Source organism: Lipophrys pholis, assembly GCF_963383615.2.
Source record: "Lipophrys pholis genome assembly, chromosome: 2".
Lineage (NCBI taxonomy): Eukaryota > Metazoa > Chordata > Actinopteri > Blenniiformes > Blenniidae > Lipophrys > Lipophrys pholis.
This window is the reverse complement of record NC_137636.1, coordinates 23878581-23901109: the sequence shown is the minus strand read 5'-3', so window position 1 is coordinate 23901109 and position 22529 is coordinate 23878581. Positions and strand designations below refer to the sequence as shown.

Sequence of the window (22529 nt, the reverse complement as noted above, 5' to 3'; positions counted from 1 at the left end):
CACGATTGAATTGACTTTACTTCAGACAGATGTTGAATTGCATCTGATTGCAGCAATAAGCGATAAAAACACCAAGGGGACACAAACTACAGCGCTTCACACCAATATTAGGAATCAGCGGCATGCAGGGGCAGAGCTATAGGGGGTAGGGGTGTGGGTGTGGGTGTGTGTGTGTGTGTGTGTGTGTGTGTGTGTGTGTGTGTGTGTGTGTGTGTGTGTGTGTGTGTGTGTGTGTGTGTGTGTGTGGGTGGGTGGGGGGGGGGGCGTCTATCACAAAAAGTCTCCATATTATTCTATCAAATTCAGATCTATCAGGTAGAATTAAGACCCGGTTTACAAAGAGTTTCAAGTGAAAATGCATATTTTTTGCGTTTTCATTTGAGAAAGTTTTGTGATTACACGGCAACATTTTGAAAACGATAAAAGTAAGATCTGATCATGGATTTTCTCGTAAATGAAATGAGTAAAAGTTCAGAGCATGAGGATCATCCAGGCACAACCTGTATCATCTGGCGTCCCATCATAGAGGTGCAAAGTCAGGAATATTCACCACAAAGCAACTTGTCATTGTAAGAAATGAAAGGTTTCCTCTGCCTCGGCGTTGAGCAGCAGGAAGCTGTGACAGAGGCCATCACCTCCAGCAGAAGAGGTGAAGACGAACTGCTGCTTCTCTCTCTCTCTCTCTCTCACACACACACACACACACACACACACACACACACACACACACACACACACACACACACACACACACACACACACACACACACACACACACACACACACACACACACACACACACACACACACACACACACTGAGCTCCATTCAGCTCACACACACACTCCTGCAGAGGTTTTCTACACATGGATTTCCTCCAACATAAATAGCAGGGAGAGCATGAATAGTGGGACTCACTCTAACCCTTACCATAATCCCAGCACACTAACCAACCTCGTGCTCTGACCCTGAACAGCGCCCCCGTCACAAAACGTAGCTCAAGATCAAATATATCTAAAGTTGTAGACAAACACGCGGGCCAGACCTCTTCTATACTGCTTTATCCCATTAATGATCCCGGCTGGCGATATGTGAAGACTTGCCACACCCTGAGGAGTCAGCCGTCTCACAGGACAAACTAAACCTACGTGTAATTCAGAGTCAACGCTTCGCCTCAAATGCAAGTCTTTGGATTACAGAAGGAAAGTAGACTGGACACATGCAAAAGGCAGAGCATGACTGTTGACCACGACTCCACCTTGCAGCACTTCTTGCAAAAAACCATAAACCAGAAGTGTCCAAACTTTTTTTGTGGAAAAGTTTACCAAGAGCAGGGCCCGAGGGACGACGTAGGGATCTTTGGCCGTCTCTAATCAGCCCATGAAGGAAAATATGGGTGTACGTTTCACTGTGCTGAAAGACTAGAGTTTGAGTAAGACTTGGCTCTCTGCAGAAACCACGGTTAATTAGACAGACAGACAGACAGACAGACAGACAGACAGACAGACAGACAGACAGACAGACAGACAGACAGACAGACAGACAGACAGACAGACAGACACACACACACACACCAATAAAAGTACTAATTAATCAACCATTTTTTAATAAAATAGTACAAATAAATTCATAACCATAATTGAGAGCTGCAGTTTGTACCCTCAATAATGAAATATGACGACTCTCTATTACTATTACTAATACTAATCTATTGTATCTATTTTTGATAAGCAAACTGCACAATATCTTACTCCCAAGAATTATAGTCCTGTTAATCTATCACCTCCAGTTATTACCACTGTCATGAAATAACTTGCCAATAGTTGCTGACTTCAGTGCAGACACGCGACCATAACAGCATCGTCATCGGGGTCTTCCTCTTCCACCGTCGACTTCACATTCACGACAAACGTCTGCGGCCTTCAACGGGTCTGGAGCGTCACTCTGAAGAATACAACAGATCTACGCCGTATACACTAGGTCAGACTTTGTTGAAACCCTTGGCATATAAACCTTGAAAAGAAATTAATTTTCCTGCAGAAATACAGTAAAAAGAAAAAGCCACACGAGCGGCACAACTTATGCAGTCATATCTACATGTACAAGTTGCAGGTTTGATAACCAAACACGAGGAAGGAAGTCCTCAATCCTTTATGGTGATTTGAATGGACCTAATAGAGTGTGGCAGAGAATAAAAGTAGCATAACTTGTAAACGCCTTGGTTTCTGTTAGTTGAAGTCGTTAGTAAAACTGTAAGATGGTTCCGAGTGGCTGAATTTGTAGACAAGTGTTGCACCTCAAATTAAATTACATTAATTCTTTTTGATGGTTTGGTTGCATTTGTTGCCCGTCTGACGAGACCTACCGGTGTTAGTCGCTGGCTGTTGTTAGGTGCCGAGTTCCCTTCAGACCTTTCGGAGTATTTCTTCTTATTTTTGTGGTTGTTCGTCATGCAATACAGCCTGAATTCTTCTTGTAACCTCTGGGGAGTAAATAAAAACACCTGGGAAAGAACACTCCTGCCTCGCTCTGTGTGTGTGTGTGTGTGTGTGTGTGTGTGTGTGTGTGTGTGTGTGTGTGTGTGTGTGTGTGTGTGTGTGTGTGTGTGTGTGTGTGTGTGTCCTCCACCACCCGGCCAACCGTCACACCGTGTAGTATCATTTATTCACACCACAGAAGAAGACAGCACAGTTTGAGCATGGTGAAACTCAGGTGGTAGAAATAATGAGACATGACTTTTATTTTGAGGACGGCGCCGGGTGGAAACGGTGTTTTCTGCGGTGAAATGTTGGTACCTGAAAGAAAGAAAACATCTCGACTGAGGTGCTTTTTTCAAACTACATCTCAATAAAAATCCATTATTCATAGTTGTGAATGAAATCAAGTTTGAATCTCTCAAAAAGGGCAGATTTTAGTTCAAATTCAGCTAATTGAGGATTATTTCCCTCTTTAAATCCCCCTTTCCAGTTTATCCTTAAATCCAATTTTTTCCCAGGGATAATAATAAAATTCTTTTTGAACCATCTCAATTTGCTTGAATTCAATACATTTTAAAAAGTTGAGTCGTTTTTGATTCAAAGGAGAATCTCCAGAAACGTCACATTCTCTTCTTGTCCATCAGGACATACTTTATAAATGTTATAGTTAATATCTTAACACATTTTTGCTCCTTAGTTTGAACGATGAACCAGACACGCTATTTGATAACGCATTCAATAAAGTGTGGACCAAAACATGAAGTTCACACATGTCGATGGGCAATTTTCACGTCACTCACAGACGATCACGTTTCCGCGGCGACGGCCCGTGGAAATATTCCTGCCGAACCGAGCGCTCAGTGCCGCTAATTAAACACACCCGGCGCATTCCTCCTTGAATTTTGTGTGTCGGCGTAGAACTGCTGTCCTCATTGCTGCGGGCGGGAACGCTGCAGGCTGCCAGCAAGGTTCAAAGACGGAGGACATGGACGAGACCGAGCAGGGTTCTTCAGAAATGGCCTCCAGTCTGAGGCGAAACACCTGGGCTGGTTTGATTGAGAAGTTCATGAAGGACCTGGCAGAAGATCGCTGGTTCAAAACTTTCACGTGTGTAACTTCACGAAGAAAAAAAAAAAAGAAAAAAAAAAACATCCCTCATGGTCATATTTGGTTTCACGTTTCCAGGGAAAATGCATCGTTTTGCGTTTACATGACAACGTTTTGAAAACGTCCATTTACACAAAAACGTTGAGAACAATGTCGTAAGCATGCCAGGCCACATGTGGGCGCTGTTATGTTTTTGTAATGAAATCACACTCACATTCCTTGGGATGGGAATTTTTTTTTTTTTTTCACGATTTTTACAATTCTGACTTCATTTTCGATTCTGCTTAACTATTCGGTTCTTTATTGAGTCACATTGTCATCCCTTTCCGTGAAATGTAAATAAAAAAAACCCAAAAATAAATTTCTTGAGCGTTTTGTCGCTTGTGCGCGATGTTTCCTTCTGGCTGCACTGGCGAGTGACATCACGTAGCTTACAGCATGTCATTCGCACCCACTGGAATTTATGAGGGAATTGTTTGCAAAAATTGGCAAACGATTCCAAGGAACTGAATCACTGCGATCCGGTTCTCAACAAGAACTGGTTTTGGATCACCATCCCTACACATGCCGCAGAGAACAAAACGTGATAAACATGGGAGCAAGCCAACATTCTAGTGGACAGACGAGACCAGTTGGATTGTTATTAAGTTGACTGCCAACTCTTAAAACTACCAAGTCCCAGGAGAAGGTGGACTGGGAGTCGTGACACTCTGGAGGAAGCATTGTTCTGATTGCTCAGCCACCGAGCATGTGCAGAACTATTCAATAAGGCCGTGGTGCACTTGCACAGTAGCGGTGTTTCAGAAAAGTTGTGTTTTCCTCCCCGTTTCCACTTAGGCGGAGCGTTTTCAAAAAGTTGCGTTTCCAGTGGCTCCGAGCACCGTCGTCGCGTCACCGGACCCTCAAAACACAAGAAAAATGTTCAGCTTTCACTTGAAAACGTGTCAACGGAATACGAGCGTGAACAGGCATCAAAACTCAAACATCAGTTTCTGCTCTGCTGCCATTACCGTCGACGGCTCAGTTTCTTGGTGGGGAAGAAAAAAAGTCAAATTAAAGACGGAGTTGTTTTTTTTTTTGGGATTAGTACCCCAAAATCAACTTCAAATCATGCTTTAAAAAAAAACGAGCCCACACGTACACTTCCATGCATTCTTTATTCTGTTATATGCATTAAAAACATCCATTGTGCTGCCTTCTTGCCACTGTCACATGTGTGACCTATATTTCACAGCATATTTAAGGCTTATTTCATTGGTTTCAATTTACACTATAACCATTACGGGTTTTATCTTAAACGAGCTTTTCTGTTGCATAATGTGATTCCAGTGTTAAAAACCAAGGATTTCTGCCCCGAAACGAGGTCAGGTTATATGTGTAGAGAAGATACTGGAGGAGAGCTGTACAGAGGGTCATCGTACAAACCAGTATTGTTTTTTTTTTTTGTTTTTTTTTAAAGAGACAGTGTAAATCTATCAAGATTTTTGACTTGGAAAACCCCGTAAAAATGTCAGTATCAAAAACAACAATCAGTCTAAAGCAAAAGGTCTTCATTTCTTTTAAAAAGAGGTACGAGAGGAAAGGTACTAGAGAAGATGGAGGGTTTTTTTTGTTTAGGTTTTCTTTTTTTTTTTTTTAATCTAAAAACACTGGGCCCGGAGTGATGATTCCATAAGACGAATACCCAACCAACAAATCACTTCACAGCAACAAACGGATCCAACGATCATGACAAAAGTTCCTCCAACAGCGTTGTTGAGCTTCTTTTTTTTTTTTTTTTAAAGCGTTTTCCTTCAGTTCCTTCATTTGCAGGTTCAAAGAAACATCTCAGGTACAAGTTCACAACTATGAGAGGTGATCTGCATGCGTAGCGCTCCGGTTTTTCCTTTTTTTTTTTAAATTTATTTATAGTGGTCCGATCTCTTTGGAGTGTGAAATGACATGTCATCACACTTGAAGGTTGGGGGGAAAGGAAAAAAAAAATTTAAATATTAGAAACTAAAGAGGGCTCGGTTGTAGTACCTCGCTGTGGATTCAGTGGACTCTCACAGTGTTTGACTGAGTGATTTCTCTGATAAACAGCAGCTATCATTCCCCTCCCTCCCTCCCTCCCTCCCTCCCTCCCCCCCCTGAGGACCACAAAGACCCCTGTTGTAGTCCACAGGAACGTCCCCATGAAATGTATACAAACATAAGGCTTCATATTCAGAGAGATAAATTAAACGCGCGCACAGTTCACACGAGCTGGCTTCAGGTTACAGTACTGAGTGACGCTCCGGACAGCCGGGGCCCTCGTACCTGCTGCTCTGTCACTGAAGGCGAGGGGGAGGGGAGGGGAGGGGAGGGGGGGGGGGGGGTCCCACAATGTATGCAGCAGATGCACAGAGTGAGGATTTGGAAGATAAAGTGACCAACAAACTCCCTGCCGCAGCCAGCATTGTGTTGGCATTGTGCAGCACAGCCGGAGACCGTCAGGTAGTTTACTCACACGTGCAGTCATTCGGAGGCAAAACTCTGCATGTGTGGCTTTAGCGCTGGACGGTGACGAATGGAGTTTGGCACGGTGACCATTTTAAACTCGGCAAGTCAAATGTTGCAACCACAAAAACTAAAATCAAACCTGAACTCTGTAAATGTATATCACTAGTTCTTAGTTCTTATAGATTCATTATTACATATATAGTATCTGCTCAAGCTGTTTCACAAAACGGACGCCGATATTTACATTCACCAAACTCATACACACATAATAATCCTTTATATGAAGTTTTATTTGATTGTGGTTACAACATTTGACTTTTTTTTTTTTTTGGTATAAATTGTTCCATCTCGAAGCACCGAGGCGTCTCGGACATGTTGGCGTCAGTGTTTTCGACTGGGGAGAATCGGTTCCACCGTCTCCTCGTTTTGCCAAGAAACATGGAGTATCAATCATTTTCTCAACTACAGTCTGGCGCTGACGTATCCTTGAATGAGAGAGCAGCACGCGGCGGGGCGATCACAGCTGCAGAGCCCAGATGTGCTCGCGCACACCAACAGCTTCCACACACTTCCGCTCAGAAAACTACAGAAAACCGCGCCCCCCCCCAAAAAAACTGCAATATTAAAATTACAATTTAAAAAAGAAATAAAAATGAAAAAAAAAAAATCACATGGAATGACAAAAAAAAACAAAACAAAAAAAACCACGAGAAAAAAAGATGTACAAACACAGAAAACAAAATCATACCCGAAAATACCTGCACGTTAAAAGTGCCATTAATTAACCCTGAATGGTAAAAGAAAAGAAAAGAAAAGAAAAAAAATAATAATTCAAGAATTGTATCTTCAGGTGCAAAAATGTGATACTTCTTTACCTTGTACAAAAGAATACAAAAATCAAGATAGCAAAGATTATATTTCAGTTGAAAGGAAAGACATGGTGGAAGAGGAAAAAGAGAAGGATGAGGAGGATGAGGAAGAGGAGGAGGAGGAGGAGAAAGAGGAGTGAGAAATGAATGTGGATTGAGCAGCGAGTGCAAACACTGGATCGGCCCGGGCTCACTGGTTCACATGTAGAAGCAGCAGCTTCTACCTGTTGCCCCGCCCGGGGGCCAAAGTGACGAGCCCCCCCCCTCCCACCCCCCCTCACCGCCCCCCCTCACCGCCCCCCCCCTCCCCTCAGGAGGTTTGGAGCTCGAAGGAGATGAACTGCTTGAGTCTCTCCAGGTACTGGGCGTACAGTTCGATGTCGTTGTGGCCGGCTCCCTCCACCCAGAGCGGCTCCACGGCGCGGGGGCAGCGCTCGTACATGGCCAGGCCGTGGGAGAAGTCGATCACCTCGTCCTCCGTGCCGTGGATCACCAGCACCGGGGACGCCACCTTGGACACCTTGTCGATACTGCGGAGGGGCAAACAAGCGGAGGAGTTACGTTTTGGCGTTTTAGTTTTAGGAAGGTTTTGTGTTTCCACAGCAACATTTTGAAAACAATGTCCGGAGGACGTTGTAGTAAATGTGCACGTTATTGGAGACCCTGGCGTTGTTAAATTCAAGAGTGAATAGTACAGACTGCATTCACTGTTACGAAGGAACCCTCCTCCCCCATGCGCAGAATGATTTAACTGTGCATGTGGAGTGTCAGTGTTTCAGAAAAGTTCTGTTTCCACTGTTTCCATGGAGACGGAGTGTTTTTAAAACTCTGGAAGCCGTTTTCAAAATGATGCGCTTTCAGTGACTCCCGGCACTGTTGTGTCAGCTGACCCTGAAAACGCAACAAACTTTTTTTTTTGTTTTCACAGGAAAACGTCACATATCCAGGTCCGTACAGAAAAGACAGATCTGTTAGGAACAGACGGTCTGATTATTTAAATAACCCAAGATTAAACCGGCCGGTCACCAGGAACACTTTCACTCATCGTGTTTCATAGATGAACTTTTTGTTTTGACGAAAAGAGCAACTCTGAACGTCATTACTCATTCTATGTCACGTTTAACTTGAAGTCATTTATATATTGACACTGACCAACACTCTGAACCAACTCTGTATATACAGCCCGTTTCCTCTCTGCTTCAGCAGTCGGAAGTTATGCTTCTCCATTGATGCAACGTAAATCCAGTTTGTTGCCTCGACGCCGTCGGGGACTTTTCGAAGACGTGCGTCAGAAATTCACCGCTGTCACGCCAGGGGGCGCCAAAGTTCTCAAGGCTCTGTCATGGAATCGCATAAAACTGGTTGGTAGTGTTTACCTCCTGCTAAGAGATGGTGTGTTGTGGCAGTTGGGCAAGAATTGAAGCATAGTGATATAAAAGTGATTCGTTATAAACACCCAACTGTTCCCAAGTAAACAGTTTTATTTCTTGGGTCATGCGGGTCTCGCATTACGACATTTCCATTAATTAGCCGTCAGAAGCGCTTTACACAGTCCGTCACATTCGGAAAACAAACCCAACCTCGAGCAACTGCGACCAACCCCAGAGTTGCCTCGCTTCAAGGACACTCCCACATATAGGCAAGAGGAGGCAAACCCACAACCTTTCGACGTCACTCACAGTCAATTACAGCAATGTCGCGCCATTAACCCGCCATTCTTATACAGCATCAAGTCACCTGTGGAAAATGGTATTTCAGAACAGCGGCGTGCCAATTACAGCAGAGTTGTGTCAAATTCTTCTACATCATGTCCTTTGAAAGTGCTTTACTGCTCACCACATATTGAGGTAATTACACACCTCAGTATGTCACTCACCAAAGCACGCTAAATTATCAAATCGCAGCAGCATCGTGCCATTTCCAGCTCCACTGTCACTTCTAACATTAAAACAGCAATCTGTACTTTACCTTACGTTATGTCGCTTACTTGATAATGCCACAGCATTAGGAGGCGACCACATAATGATCAATTGCCTCAGCATTATCTTAGTTACGAAAACAGCAGCTACTTATCACAGCACTATGTGGTCTACATCAACATTGCGCCAATTATGTTACTAACCACAGCGATAAAAAGCCAAAAGCGATTTACCACAGCATTAAGTACATCCCAGTATTGTGTCAAACACAACAGCAGTGCAGAATCTACGATGTCTTTTGCTGTTATTTCCCTAAAAGAAAAATCACGTGATTTAAGACAGTATGTTGTTTATTACGATGACGTTTTATTTTATTTGCGTTAGTTGCAAGTAAGGCATCACGTCACCAGCAGTAAGTTACAAGATTGGGGTCTGGGGGTGGGGGGTGGAGGGGTGGAGACTGTCCTTTGGGAAAGGTGGTGGAGAACATCTGGAGAGGCTCGTCAATCACAGGGTTGACACAGAGAGACATATCATCACACCCACAGACAATTTACATGACACCGTCCTGAAGTGAAAACAGAAAAACCTTTTTTTCCATGTTTCTGTTGTAAACAAGCATCGTTTTCAAAACATCGCTGTGTAATTGTGAAACTTTCCTGGAACAAAAATGCAAAAGCGATGCCTATTTTCTCTTGAAACGTTGTGGTGGAAACAAGGACTTAGTAAGGCAAAAAAATTGATTTAATCAATTTTTTTGAATTTGTAGCTAAAATTGATTTTCATTGTGCAAATTTGAGTGAGAAAATTGCTTCAGCTATGTGCTTTTAAATAAGTATGTTTCTTCCATAACATATTTCGTTTGTTCAATATCAACGAGTCCTACAATTTATCACGTCACAATGGAGTGTTTACTCGTCCAGAATGCATTTTAAAATCTTTTTTTTTTTTGGGATGGTCAAAATGTTCCGTTTTTCTCAATAAACCACTGTGATATGATGGAAGGAATGAGTGTACGGCTGAAAACTGCTCCAAACTGTCTTACCATGACATTTCGTTGTACATAGTTCTTGTGCTGCATGCTCTCTGAGGTTGCTGTAAAGGTGATATTAGACCAAATGTCTCAAGGCATTACTTGCATGCGTGACCACTGTGCCAAAGATAATAACGTGAGAGTGTAAATGTGCCCGTGTATATGTCAGGTAAATAATGATCAGCCCAGTCTTCTGGCCTGAATGGAATTGTGCGAAGCGCCGCACGCTGCCGTGAATACAAATTCCTTACTAATCATCCTTGCCTGTAACTAAGGGAAGCAGCTCAGCCTCCGCGGTGCCCTGCTGTTCCCATAGAGGTGAGGCGCAAGATTAATGCAGGGGAATCATTGTGAACTAATTTCATTCCAGATGGAATAAAAACTATTATCGTGTTCACTTCACAGATGGGGCATGCATACTGAATTATGGCCGACACGGCTGTCACACGTTATCTAGCCCAATATTTGTATGGATAAGAGCTCGTGGCTACACCGAGGGAGCGCCGATGGGAGTGAATTACTCCTGTAACACTGTCAAACGGTTTGGCCTGCAGAACCTCAGCTGCTGGGGTACGACAGTACAATTGGGTGGACAAAATATGTACATTTAAGGGGGAATTTGGGGATTCTTTTATGGAATAAAAAAAAAAAAGAAAAAATGGAATCCATCTTGAAGCTGGGGCCAGCTGAACAAGGAGATGTGCTCAAATGAAAATTACCTTTCATATTTCGGATTATTTTGTGATAAAAATAGATGTAATTTATTTTTGAAGATTAAAAAAAAAGAAAAAAAAAAAGGTAGAATCGAAAGTAGTCAAAAACAGCCAAAATGATTCTGGTCCCAAGAGGGTTAATTAAGTTTTCACTTGTTTATCGAGGAAATTGCATAGAATACAGAATATGCAAAAATATCCCCATAACTGGAACTATAGAATTGGTTATTTTAATAAGAACCTGTTCACATGACAACGGTGCTCAGAACAACTGAGAACACAACTTTTCGAAAATGGCTCCCAAGGTGGAACTTTTTGATAATGCCCTGTCTCCGTGGAAACGAGGGAAAACTCAAAAGCTCAGTCTCTGCGTTGATGGCGTTAGCCCTGCTACTTGCACATGTGCACCGCCGCCGTAGTAAATCGTTCTCCTGCTGCATGTGTGAGTAGAATGACAATAAGAACAACGTTTCCTCCAGAGTGTCATGACTCCCCGTCCTTAATCTCTCCTGGGACTTGGTAGTTTTATAGTTGACAGTCACTTTGATAATCCAACTTGGTCGTCTGTCCATATGAATGTCCATGTTCTCCCATTGTTAATGTTTAGAGCGGACTGTTCTCTGCTGCATGTGTGTGTGGTGTAATGACAAATATGAAATGTATTGTCTGTATATGCCATGAAAAATGAGACTTCTTCTGTACAGAGAGTAAAAGTGCAAAACGATTTTCTTCTCACCCTGGTTTAACAATGGTCTGTTTCAGAAAACCTTATGTTGATGAGACAGAAAGTTCGGAAGAGCAATGTCAAGGTGAACCATCTGTGTTGTTGGTTAGAAAGCTCAAAGTGTAACTTGTGAGTGCCTCCAAACCCTCCCCTTGTAGTCCTTTACTTTGGAAAGATGATCATTTTGGCACGAGATTTTCATCTGTGCGCACTCCTGCAGAAACTTTGCTCTCTGCGAGACCTGCGTCTCGAAGCTTCAATAAAAACACAAAGACCAGCTCCGTCAGGGACGGTTTTATTTCTCCAAGTTGAACAGGTGACGAGCACAATTTCCACAACAGGGGTTTCATTACAAAAACAAACAGCGCCAACTCCTGGTCTGGCATGCTAAATACTTCATTTAGCATTTCTGCCATTCCTGTGTAGACGGATGTTTTCAAAACATTGTTGTGTAAAAGCAAAACTTTTCTGACACACACACTCACAAAAAAAAAAAAAAAAAGAGTATTAACTTGAAACATACCACCTTAGTATAAAAACAAAGCCATTATCAGTTAGTGAACCATGTACCGAAGAATTATGAGACAAGTTTGTACACCTTTGTAAGATATACAATCGTTATTTTGCCAATTACATTGGCATTCCTACTTTTTAGTTTTATTGTGAAGTTTAACACTTTATATATTCCACAGATATTCGCCAAACGAAAAAAAAAGTCTTGGAATAGAAAATGCAATGATTCAAAGGTAGCGGTGTTTATCCTTGCTTCAAATTGACGTGTTTGGTGCCGAGCAAAGACAGCTGGAGGAAGCCGTGGAAGTTTCCTGGCTTTAACACAAGCGAGGGAGCGGGCGTCCGTCCATGATTCCATGCCTGGATCCATATCCACACATCCATCCATATATCCACCCATGTTTTCATTCGATCAAACCCGTTGCGTCTATGTTCGGGTCGTGAAGTGTCTGTCGTAGTGAACACAAGCAGGTGGTTGGAGAGGTCACCAGAGGTACTTGCGTGTCACAGGACACAACCTCAGAGTGACAGAAGAACACCTCCCCAAACTGGATAATCCCCCTGATCACGCCGCTAAATTCATATGAAAACACCAATTTCCATCTCGCGGAAAAAGTCGTGTGGGAAGAAGTGAAACATGTGTCACGAACCCCTGGAACATCCTTCAACTGAGGACGCTTTGCATGAATGACTGAGTGGCCAATATTTCCAGCTTAAATTATGCAAAGGGATATTATGTAGTTATAGCCGCTGAAGGTGGGTGGCAAAAATCACTTTGAGGTCTAACAGAACATTTCACCAAAAAAGACTATTTTCTCGGTCTGCTTTTTTCCAGTTAAACTACATTAATCTATAAGAAAGTCCTCCACATGGATGAATTATTTGTTCAAACAGAGAGTAAAGTTCATTTCTGCTGGATGTACTTTGTTTCCCACAGATGTGAGTTCTTACGATTAATCTGCCTCGAAAAATCTGAACTCTGCCCAATCACATTATGCAATTCATTGCATTTGCCTTTTTTTTTTTTTATATATGTTCAAGACAGAAGTGATAAATACTGGGGCTCAACTAAGCTGAATTTATCTAAAACAACCTGAACTATAGAGGACAAGGAAGTGCTTCCGTGGTATTGGTCTACCAGCTGCAGCGCTGACTGCAGTGGTACCTACACACTGGTTGCTCCTGTGAAAGAAAAGTTCCATCTTGGGAGCCCGTATATCAAAGTCACGGATGCAGTGGATCAGACCACCGTCCGGTGTCGTGGAACCCCAAAGTAAAGAAAGTATTGCAGAAAAACCCGTTTTTGTTTCAGCATCAACTCATGGCCTGGCATGTGAACAACATTGCTTTCAGCGTTTCTGCCATTTCCGTGAAGACGGACATCATTTTCAAAACGCTAAACCAATGCGTTTACACTTAAAACAATTTCGTGTAACTGGGCCTTAAAATCTGTTCTGTCATTTGAAGATGAGTGTCACATGCCGATTGTGTTACTTGTGACTTGTTTGTGTTCCAACTTTTAAATTTTTGACAATACTTGGTAGGTAAATCATGTAAACTTGCTCATCATATAGATTACACCACGGTGAAGTAGTCAAAACGCCGCAGCCATTGTGTGAAATATTTCCACTGCTTGCTTCATTGATTGACTCAATACACAACCTAAAGAGTGCCGTCGCCCTTTAAGCAACAGAAAAAGAAGAAGAGCACAACCTAAACGTGTACCGGAAGACTGAAAGAATCCGCGGCACGTTGGACAACTTGTTGACTTTGTTGGGTTTACCAGCAAACATCGCAAAACCGCTTATATAGAAAAGCTTTATTCCCTCGATCAGCTGCTCAAACCCACATAAAACACACGCTGGCATACACAAATAAGAGTGTTCAAATGTCAGAATGACGGCTCTTTGCTGAAAGCTACACTTAGCATTCTTCGCCACGCTACGCTGCAGACGACAGACCAGTGGAGGCACGGCAGAGTCATTAAAGTTTAACGTAGTCTAGCTGTTTGTAATCGGTCAGAGAAGTGGTGATCCCACGAGTGACTAAATGATGAACCCAGAGAGGCACGTGGAACATCAACAACAACAACAACAATAATTAGCATGCTTCTCCTGCACGACACAGTAACGGAAGTTACAGAATGAACATAAACACCCACCAGGGCTTGCATACCAGCACCCACTGCACTGACGCAGGGTAGCATGAATTATTTAGCAGTATTTGGATGTTACAACTCCATCAAGTCTGATGCTTGCTCAAGACTTTCAGTTTTACAAGCACTGCTTATGATATCCTCTCAGAAATGTTTCTGCATCAAAACAACAAATCTTGCCTTTATGGGCTCATTGCCATCAAGAAGCAGCATTGTGTTAACCCTCCAACAGGTGGCGACGCCTCGGGAGGCCCTGTGGAGCAACAGTTTTCCTCTCAAACAGGAATGTGAATCCCAGGTTGTGACAGATAAAAATAACCTGCCACTGCACCCTGAAATAAAAGCCAACACCTGTATCGATGTGGAAAAACATGCTTGCTTTCCTACCAATGTCTGCTGTAGCTGGAGACCTACGGTACAGCAGAATCTGTGTCGTGGAAGATCAAATTATTTTCAAGGAATCAATGGAGATCTGAAAGGTTTAGCTCTCTAAAATCACAGATTACATCTTTTTACCACAGTTTTATTACTTTATAAAGATGTTTGATCTGTTAAGAAGACTAAATTTCTGTGTTTTGGAGCGGCAGCTCCTCTGAAACCCTGGCGCACTTAAAAATTAACTATTACGTAGTAATGATTGGCGCTTTTTTTTAAATTTAGTTTAGTTTTGTTGTTAAATAAAAATACGTGTGCTGAAAATCCCACAATGTACATCAATGCACTTGACACATTTAAAACTCTACAACTTGAATTTGAACTTGTCCACATGGTTTATTGCCACAAAGTGTAATAAAGTATGTGAGCCATTCAAAGTAAGACTGCTTTATCCAGTCCAGGTACACTGGCGAGCAAACGGTTACAAGCTCTTTGTAAATGCCTCTGTTTGTTTGAATTATTCATAAAATGTAATAAGATCTGCATTTAGAGTCACAAGTACAGACACAATATGTTAACCCTTTCTGCTTCATGCAGGAAACTGCCAAAAAATCCTGACACTTTTTCTTGCCCGTGTCAGAGGCAATAGATCAGCATGCAGAGGCCAATATAAAAGAGAAGTGCTGGTCAATCAAAAAAAAAAAAAAAAAAGTTATTTGAAATGACAACTTAGATAAGCAGTTTGGCAGATAGCAACAAAAGGGATGAAGTTGCGCATCAAGCAGTTTGCCGCCATAACACTAGGAGGCGTAGAAGAAATTGCATGAAACTCGTTTTCTGGTCATATTGAGCAATTTGGCATTACGATTGACGGTGATGGAGCAAATTTTAGCTTCAGATGAAAGCCAGCAGATCGTACCGGCGAGCTACAATCTAGCAATGAGCTTGAAAGGAGGAGGAGGCCGTGTTTGGTACGAGGATCTGTCAAGGCCAGAAGACATGGCATGTCCGACCGGGAGGAAACCCCCAGGGCAGACCCACAATGCACTGGAAAGATTGCATCTTGCATCTTGGAGCACTTGGCGATCCCTCAAGAGCAGCCAGCGAGCCGACGTGATGACAAGGCTGTAGTTCACTACTACACATTAGCAGCAGAAAACGGATGGACAATAAAAACAACAAACAACAAACAACTCTGGAAGTCTCTAGCACTGATTCTGAGTGTGGGTATTTAGAGCTGATAATGAATGTGACAGCTGCATTTAACAAACACCATTTCACCAAAGCGAACAAACACTGTGGGTCCAACATCAACCATCACAGACCCGACTAATGGAGAGAAGACAAGAGAAAGGCAAAGGAAACCAAAGGATGACAATGGGCTTTTTTTGGAAAGCATCTAATGATTAGTTATCTTTCCATTTCTGATACTCTGCACATTTTTAATGATGTGTTTTTGTTCGGAACCTGAACGCACACAGATGAGGTGCAGCACTACACCCACTCACAGGCGGAGTGACTGGCACTGATTACAGGCCTGTTGCCTCGGTATGAGACAACATAGGAACAACCAGTTCCAGCAGTTTATTAACAGAGAGCAGGAAGAACTCACAGCAAAATAATGCCGGGAAATAATGTGAATGATTTTAGTTTTACTGAACAGAGTACCTTTTCGGATCTTCTTTTTTTCAAGAGAAGATATATAAAATAATAATAAAATAATAAATAAAAAGTGGGACATATAGAATGCTTGTACAATTTAATTATTTATGGTTTAACAAATTGGCCAATCAAATAAACTCAGTGAAGACAAAAGGTTTGGGTAATGCGCATCCGGTATTCTTTTCAAAGTACAAGCTCGGTTGGGAGAAGATTGTTTTGAAAATACGTTGTTTTGACTTTTATTTTGAAGTTGTGTAGGTCGAGTATGAAGCGCTTATTCAGTTGCGGATCTCAGGTCGGAGCGCTTGCGCAGCCCGTCTCGGAGAAACCGGAGTGCAAAAAAATATATTAAAAAGAAAAGAAAAGAACCCAGAGTGCTGTTTTCTGCACTTTCGATTGTCCAAAACATCCAAAGAAAAGTCAGAAAGCGGAGCAGCCCGCTGACGCTTCCCCCACAGAGAGACTGACTACTCTTCTCGGTGCAAATCACAACACAGTGACGCTCCGCGGCGACATGAAAAAAAAAAAAAAAAAAGATACCGGTACTAGCCGGGCCCAGTATAGTATCGTTTTAAAGGCGTCAGTACCGCGATACCATTACAGTACCGGTATACCGAACAACCCTAATGCATTATACTGTTTGTAAGAACAGACACTACCCATTAGTGGTTATGATCAGGGCTCCATGATACTGGTTTAACATGCATGAATGTTGACAACTGCCATCACAATGTGATTTGCATTAAATAAGCAAACACTTACCGTATGTACTAGTTAATGTCGGTGAGAATATTATTTATTCTAAATGTAATGTAACAGTATGGCTCCATCTGATTGGTCAGATAAATGTCAAATATGAGAACACAATGACGATGAATTTGGGATATATTGTTCAGAGGTATAATTAAAAGAATATACCTTGATCCATTTCATCACATAGAAAAATGCACTGAGGGAATGAGTCGTGTGCGAGCACGTGCTTCTCTGCACAATAATGGCGACCTGTTGATTTTAAATTCCCAATCAGGAGTCCAAACGGGCAGGCAAATTGAGAGGTTAAATAAATTATTTATGAAGTCAAAAGTCCACATGCTGACATGAGGACTATAATTACAGAGGAGAGCTTAACGTCAACGGTGCCTGTGCTGTGGAACTAATCCGTGCTGCTTTTGTGCGTTGACTTTACAATGAACTTCAGAGTGGAGAAAACAAAGAGGGGAAGGGTTTGAACTCCTTGGCGACAGCGACGTGTACCTGTGTGTCTCCGACTCACCTGGGGAAGGCATCGAAGCAGTAGGTCTTGCGTGTGTCGGGGAAGGCCACCCGCAGCCCTGACATCAGCGGCGAGTGGAGGATGACGGCGGCGCACTCGTAGCGGGCGGCCAGGTCGATGGTGGGAACGGTGCCGATGCTCTGACCGTACAGGATGATGTTCTCGGGCGTTATGCCGTACCTTCACAAGCACGGACAGACAAACCACACCTGCGTTAATCCTACTGAGCATATTGGATATAAAATGCATGCAGAGAAATCTGAAACTATCATTAATAGTCACAGTGAATTTATATGAGATGATCTTCCTGTATAAAAACTCGAAGTTTCAAGCACATTTCTTGGCTCATCACAATGTGTGTGTGGCCATTTGTATGAAGCTATATAATGGAAGACTAAAGCAAAATGAGAACTGAACATTAAATTAGACATCAGTGAACAAGCCTATCACATCCAACAAAATAATGTTCTTTAAAATAACGATCTGATTCATTGTAAATACACTTATGTAAATGATGTTATCTTCTATCATACAGTTCCATTTGAAAAAGGCAGAGCGGGAATGCATAAATTACAAGATAGAAATTTGTAGGCTGACGTCGCCAGACAGAATAATGTGGGAGTGTAAAATGTTAATTGTTTCATTAGGCCTTGGTTATTCAAAGAATAAAAATATATAAATATAAAGTAGTTGGTTGTGTGGTTTGCTTGTCATCTACAGATGCATGTAGTCTACACTAATTATATCAAAGAAAAATTCAAACATTCATAACTTGTAAAGCTTGTGGCATTCATTAAAATTGTATTTTGATAATTAATAACCTAAGGTAAATAATGAGATCTTATTAAATATTTAAATGTATTACAAAACAATACAATTCTGAATTTTTAATTTCCATTACATCTTTTGCATTACATAATATTGTAATAATATATGTATTTCTTTGTAAAGCAATGTGTATTGCCTTGTGTTTATATGATGTGCCATACATAAATGTGCCTAGGTTTAATTTGGTGGTAAGAAATCTGAGATATACTGAGTTTGACTGTTTAAAGGGAATTATTGGCAGAGAACTTTTCCTTTGTGTCTTAATGCTATGGGATACATCTAATTGGGTTGATATTTGAATCTATGAGTATCTCCCTTTGATAGCTCGGGTTCTGTAACAAATGGCCACATTTCCATGCCCTATTCTTAACGTGACATAAAACTTGCGACACTATAGCATAATCCATTTCCACATTATAGCGCGATAATGTTTCTCGATATACTGCGGTAATTTATCACCACATTAAAAGGTTATCCCCATTTCTGCTGAGGAAGCATTGTAAAGTGTTTTATTATGATTAAAAGGAATTTAAACGACAGATAACAATATACTGTGACGGTGTTTTCACGACCCCGTCAATCAAGATGAGCGACAACGTGAACGTGTGACATAAACTTCTGTTTCAAAGGAATCGCGAGTCTTTGTAGACACAGGCACGTCCTCGGGCATTGTGCACAATGTTTCTACTGTAAAAGAAAATCCGAAGGGAGACGCTTCGTATCAGTCACACTGATAATGTAATCATCTTAATTGCGATCTCTTGGGGCCAATCAGAGCAGAGCGGCAGCTTCTGTCTTTCCCTTTCGGCAGCTAACGTGAGACGCAGCTGTCAACCTGCCGATTTCGCCGCTTCCCGAAATCTTCCACCTGAAGTGTCAGATGTAACTCATGTGGCAGTTTGAAATTCTCACCACTGTCACGTCACCTCCAGCTCTTTCTGGCAGTTAACCCGGGCATTTTTTTTTTTAGTGCTTCAATAATGAAGCTATCTCTATAGATATGATCTAATAAAGTTTTTAAGTTTAAGTTTTGCAAGTGTACTGCCTTCACTTTGACTCAGTGAAATTGGGCAAACAGACTAAGTTATCACCATTTTCAATATTATTCCATTGTGGATAGACACAGGTGTGTTCTGTGTGTTAATCGTCAGCCTCCCCATATTACTGGGATCAAAAGCTACTTTGGGGGATCTTCGACTTTTAGGAAAAATGCAACTCAACTCATACTTGAGTAAAATGTATGTAATGCAATCTACTTTTGAACATACTTTAAAATAAGTTGCTAACAAATACGACCACAATCTGAATTTATATTCAATACCTGTTGACTTGTACTTATAGAAACATGCTTTGAACATAGTTATTTAAATAAAGCTTTAGTCAATCCAAAGTCTGCAATTGGCAATGCACGCAATTGCTGGAGGGAGCATTGCAGAAATAGTAGTTTTACTTTTAATTGACAATAATGTATGCAATGTAAACACTGGTGTCATTGAGTATATATGTTCAGTAATTTTTCCACCTCTGGTTGAAAAGTACAATTTCCTGTAAATATCTCTAACGACCTTGATTGTTTCCATCCAAACGTTTAAACAGCTGTTTGAAAGACGTACTGAAATAAAGACAATTCACTACCATTTGTCAAAATATAATATTTTTTCCAAATAGGGACAGTATTTTTCTCCTATAAGACTGTGAAAATGTCTCATTGTGACTTAACCTGCACTCAAACCGTGTCTTTTATGTGTTTAATAAAGAACATGTAAATCAAATATCACTGAGCCGAGTTCAAGCTTTGATAATATAGATTATTTTTTCCAAAGAAAAGGAACTGATATTCTAAAGAAATTAAATGAGGTACTTCTTTATATAACTCGGTTTCATATCAATAGTGGCATGCACAAGGCGGAAAGTACAGAAAAGTCTTGCGGCACCAGAAGTGCTGCTGAAAACCTTTTGTGTTCCGGTTCCATAAAACTGTACCTAAAGCCATTTGCCACTTTATTACTGCTGACCTGAAGCCACTTACTGAAGCTGGAATAAAGTCATCGGAGAGTTGCTCATTGTGTTAGAGTGAAGCACAGCGGGCATAAAACACTTCTACACCGAGAACCTCAGAGGTGTTGGGGTCAGCGTGTGATCAGAATATGCAAATTTCCCTAGTGGTAGGCTACCGGAAGGTTCTACCCTGTCAGAGGTAATTTACATATAAACGAATCGCCAAACAGAAGTAAATTGTTATTTACGGGTTGACAATTACTGATCACTAGCGGTAGGCCACCAAAGTAATGGATTACTGGAGTAATAGATTACTAAGGTAATGTACCAAGTGTAAGTTATGCAAAGCTATAAAGGTTGATTGGAGTAAATAGTCAGTTATCGGCCAACAGCTTTGAGCTAAAAAGGGTCGCCTGACGGGAGGAACCTCCACGGGGTCCAATCGCGAAGGCGGTCCACCAGTGGCACGACCGGTCAACAGGCGTGACGGGTCACTCCTTTGTTGACAACTGCGGGTCAGTGGCGTGACCTACCGAAGCGCCTGTGGACCCACAGGAGGCGACTCGCTGGAGTAACCGGGGAAAAGCTCAAGCTGCGAAGGCGTCACGAATGGCTATTGACCTATCAATGAACAACGGTACTTGATTACGAGTGATGATTAAATTACGGAGAGCAACCTATGATTCAAGTTATCAATGAAACAAACCTGCGATTTGTAAGTCAATAACTGAGGGGAGGCTGAATTACTTCGGTGGAGTGGACCACCGAAGGTGATCTGCAAGTAATTTAGAATGGATTGTTAATCAAACAAGTTTGGTTATTTATCTAATAACAATCGGGAGTAATCAAGGAGGAGTTGGAATTAATTAAGTAAAGTCGGGGTTTACTAATTAAATACAATGAGTTATTTGAATGAGCTAAACCATTGAAATTGAATTAAATGCAGTTAGGATTATTAATTGGATAAACTTGCGCTTTATGAATTAATAATACTGGATAATTGGATGCTGAGATGCACGAAAACCACTTAAAAATGATTAAAAGCACTCTTGAGTATTAATTGAATAAATTGACTAATTTATTAATTAATAAAGCATACAAATTATCTATCTGCAACAAAAATAAATGAACAATAGCTTAGAGACAATTCAAGTTGTGATTAGGTTAACTGGGTAACAGATCAATCAATAATAGTGCGGGTAATTAACCACAGAAAATGCGATGAAACACTTAAAATTATTTAAAAGCAATGCGGGTTATTCCCGTGGAAAACCTGCATTCATTCGCCAACGCCTCCTAGGTGTGTTAAATTACCCAAAGCGTTAAAATCATTGAAATTGATTTAAACCATTCAAACTATTAATCAATTGAATATTACCGTTACTTAATCAAAGTCGGGGCACCAGCTGAAGTTAGGGTCTTAAACGAAACATCAGTCTTAAAAAAGAAAGTTCAATTAAAATGTTTAAATTATTATTTCTGATTGAAATGATAATCGCAATTTAACTGAAGCAGGAAAGGAAGGCTGTAAATCCGAGCACTGACTGTTACAACCAGCAGTTGTCGCTGAAAAGCACACAAAAACCACCAAGAATCGTTCAATTCAACTATTAAGTGTTTATTAACAAACGTCTATTCCTAAATCATCAATCTATGAATCACATCTAATCAATAAACATCAAGCAAGATCTCATAAAACAACACAATACAAAACAAAGCCAGCTAATAAAGCGTGTGTGTGTGTGTGTGAGTGTGTGTGTGTGTGTGTGTGTGTGTTCGAGTGTGGGGGAGCGATGTGTGTGAGTGGGTGTGTGTGTGTGTGTGTGTGCGGGTTTGTGGAGCGAAAGGGGCGTGACTTGGTGAGAGGGTAATGACCACGAACGTCCACCAGAGGGAGGTAGACGTCGGCGGTCCGGTGTAATCACCCGATCTGGCCACTAGGTGCGCGTCGGCGCGCGGGGCAGTTGTGATGACTTAATGCAACCACCAGATGGCGGTACGAGCGGTTGCAATTACCCACGCGACTACCAGAGGGCGCCAAACGGCTCGGCGACCCGGCGAGGAAATCGATGTGATTACCCACCCGGTCACCAGAGGCGCTCGGCGTGCTCTGCCTGGGATAGCGTGACGTCACTGAGCTCCGCACGGGCCGTAGCCGTCGGGAGCGCGCCGGATTCCTTGTGGCCGAGAAATCCGAGCCGCAGTGAACTACACACGGTCCCAGGGACGCACTGAAAGGAGGCGCTTGGAGGCAGCGGCGGCCGTACCGTGCGCTGGTTAGTGAACAGGGAAACAGAGGAGAAGAGGAGAGAGAGAGAGGAGAGAGGAGGGGGTGTCTGACTGTGTACACTAACGCGACCGCCTCAGCTTACACGTACAGAGTCCAAAAACGGCTGTTCAGG

At 41.9% G+C, this 22529-nt stretch overlaps 1 protein-coding gene across 1 annotated transcript in view; it reads right to left on the bottom strand.

The window, feature by feature from the left end:
- Positions 1–7244: 7244 nt before the first annotated feature.
- The window catches only part of abhd17c (abhydrolase domain containing 17C, depalmitoylase), a gene marked incomplete at its 3' end in the record, with an annotated part of 45224 nt that continues 29939 nt past the window's right edge, over positions 7245–22529 (bottom strand). The window contains exons 2-3 of the mRNA XM_080458757.1: positions 17302–17481; positions 7245–7464 (exon numbers count right to left, since the gene is read on the bottom strand). Coding sequence (XP_080314883.1) covers positions 7245–7464; positions 17302–17481 — 400 coding nt within the window. The remainder of the gene's footprint in view (positions 7465–17301; positions 17482–22529) is intronic.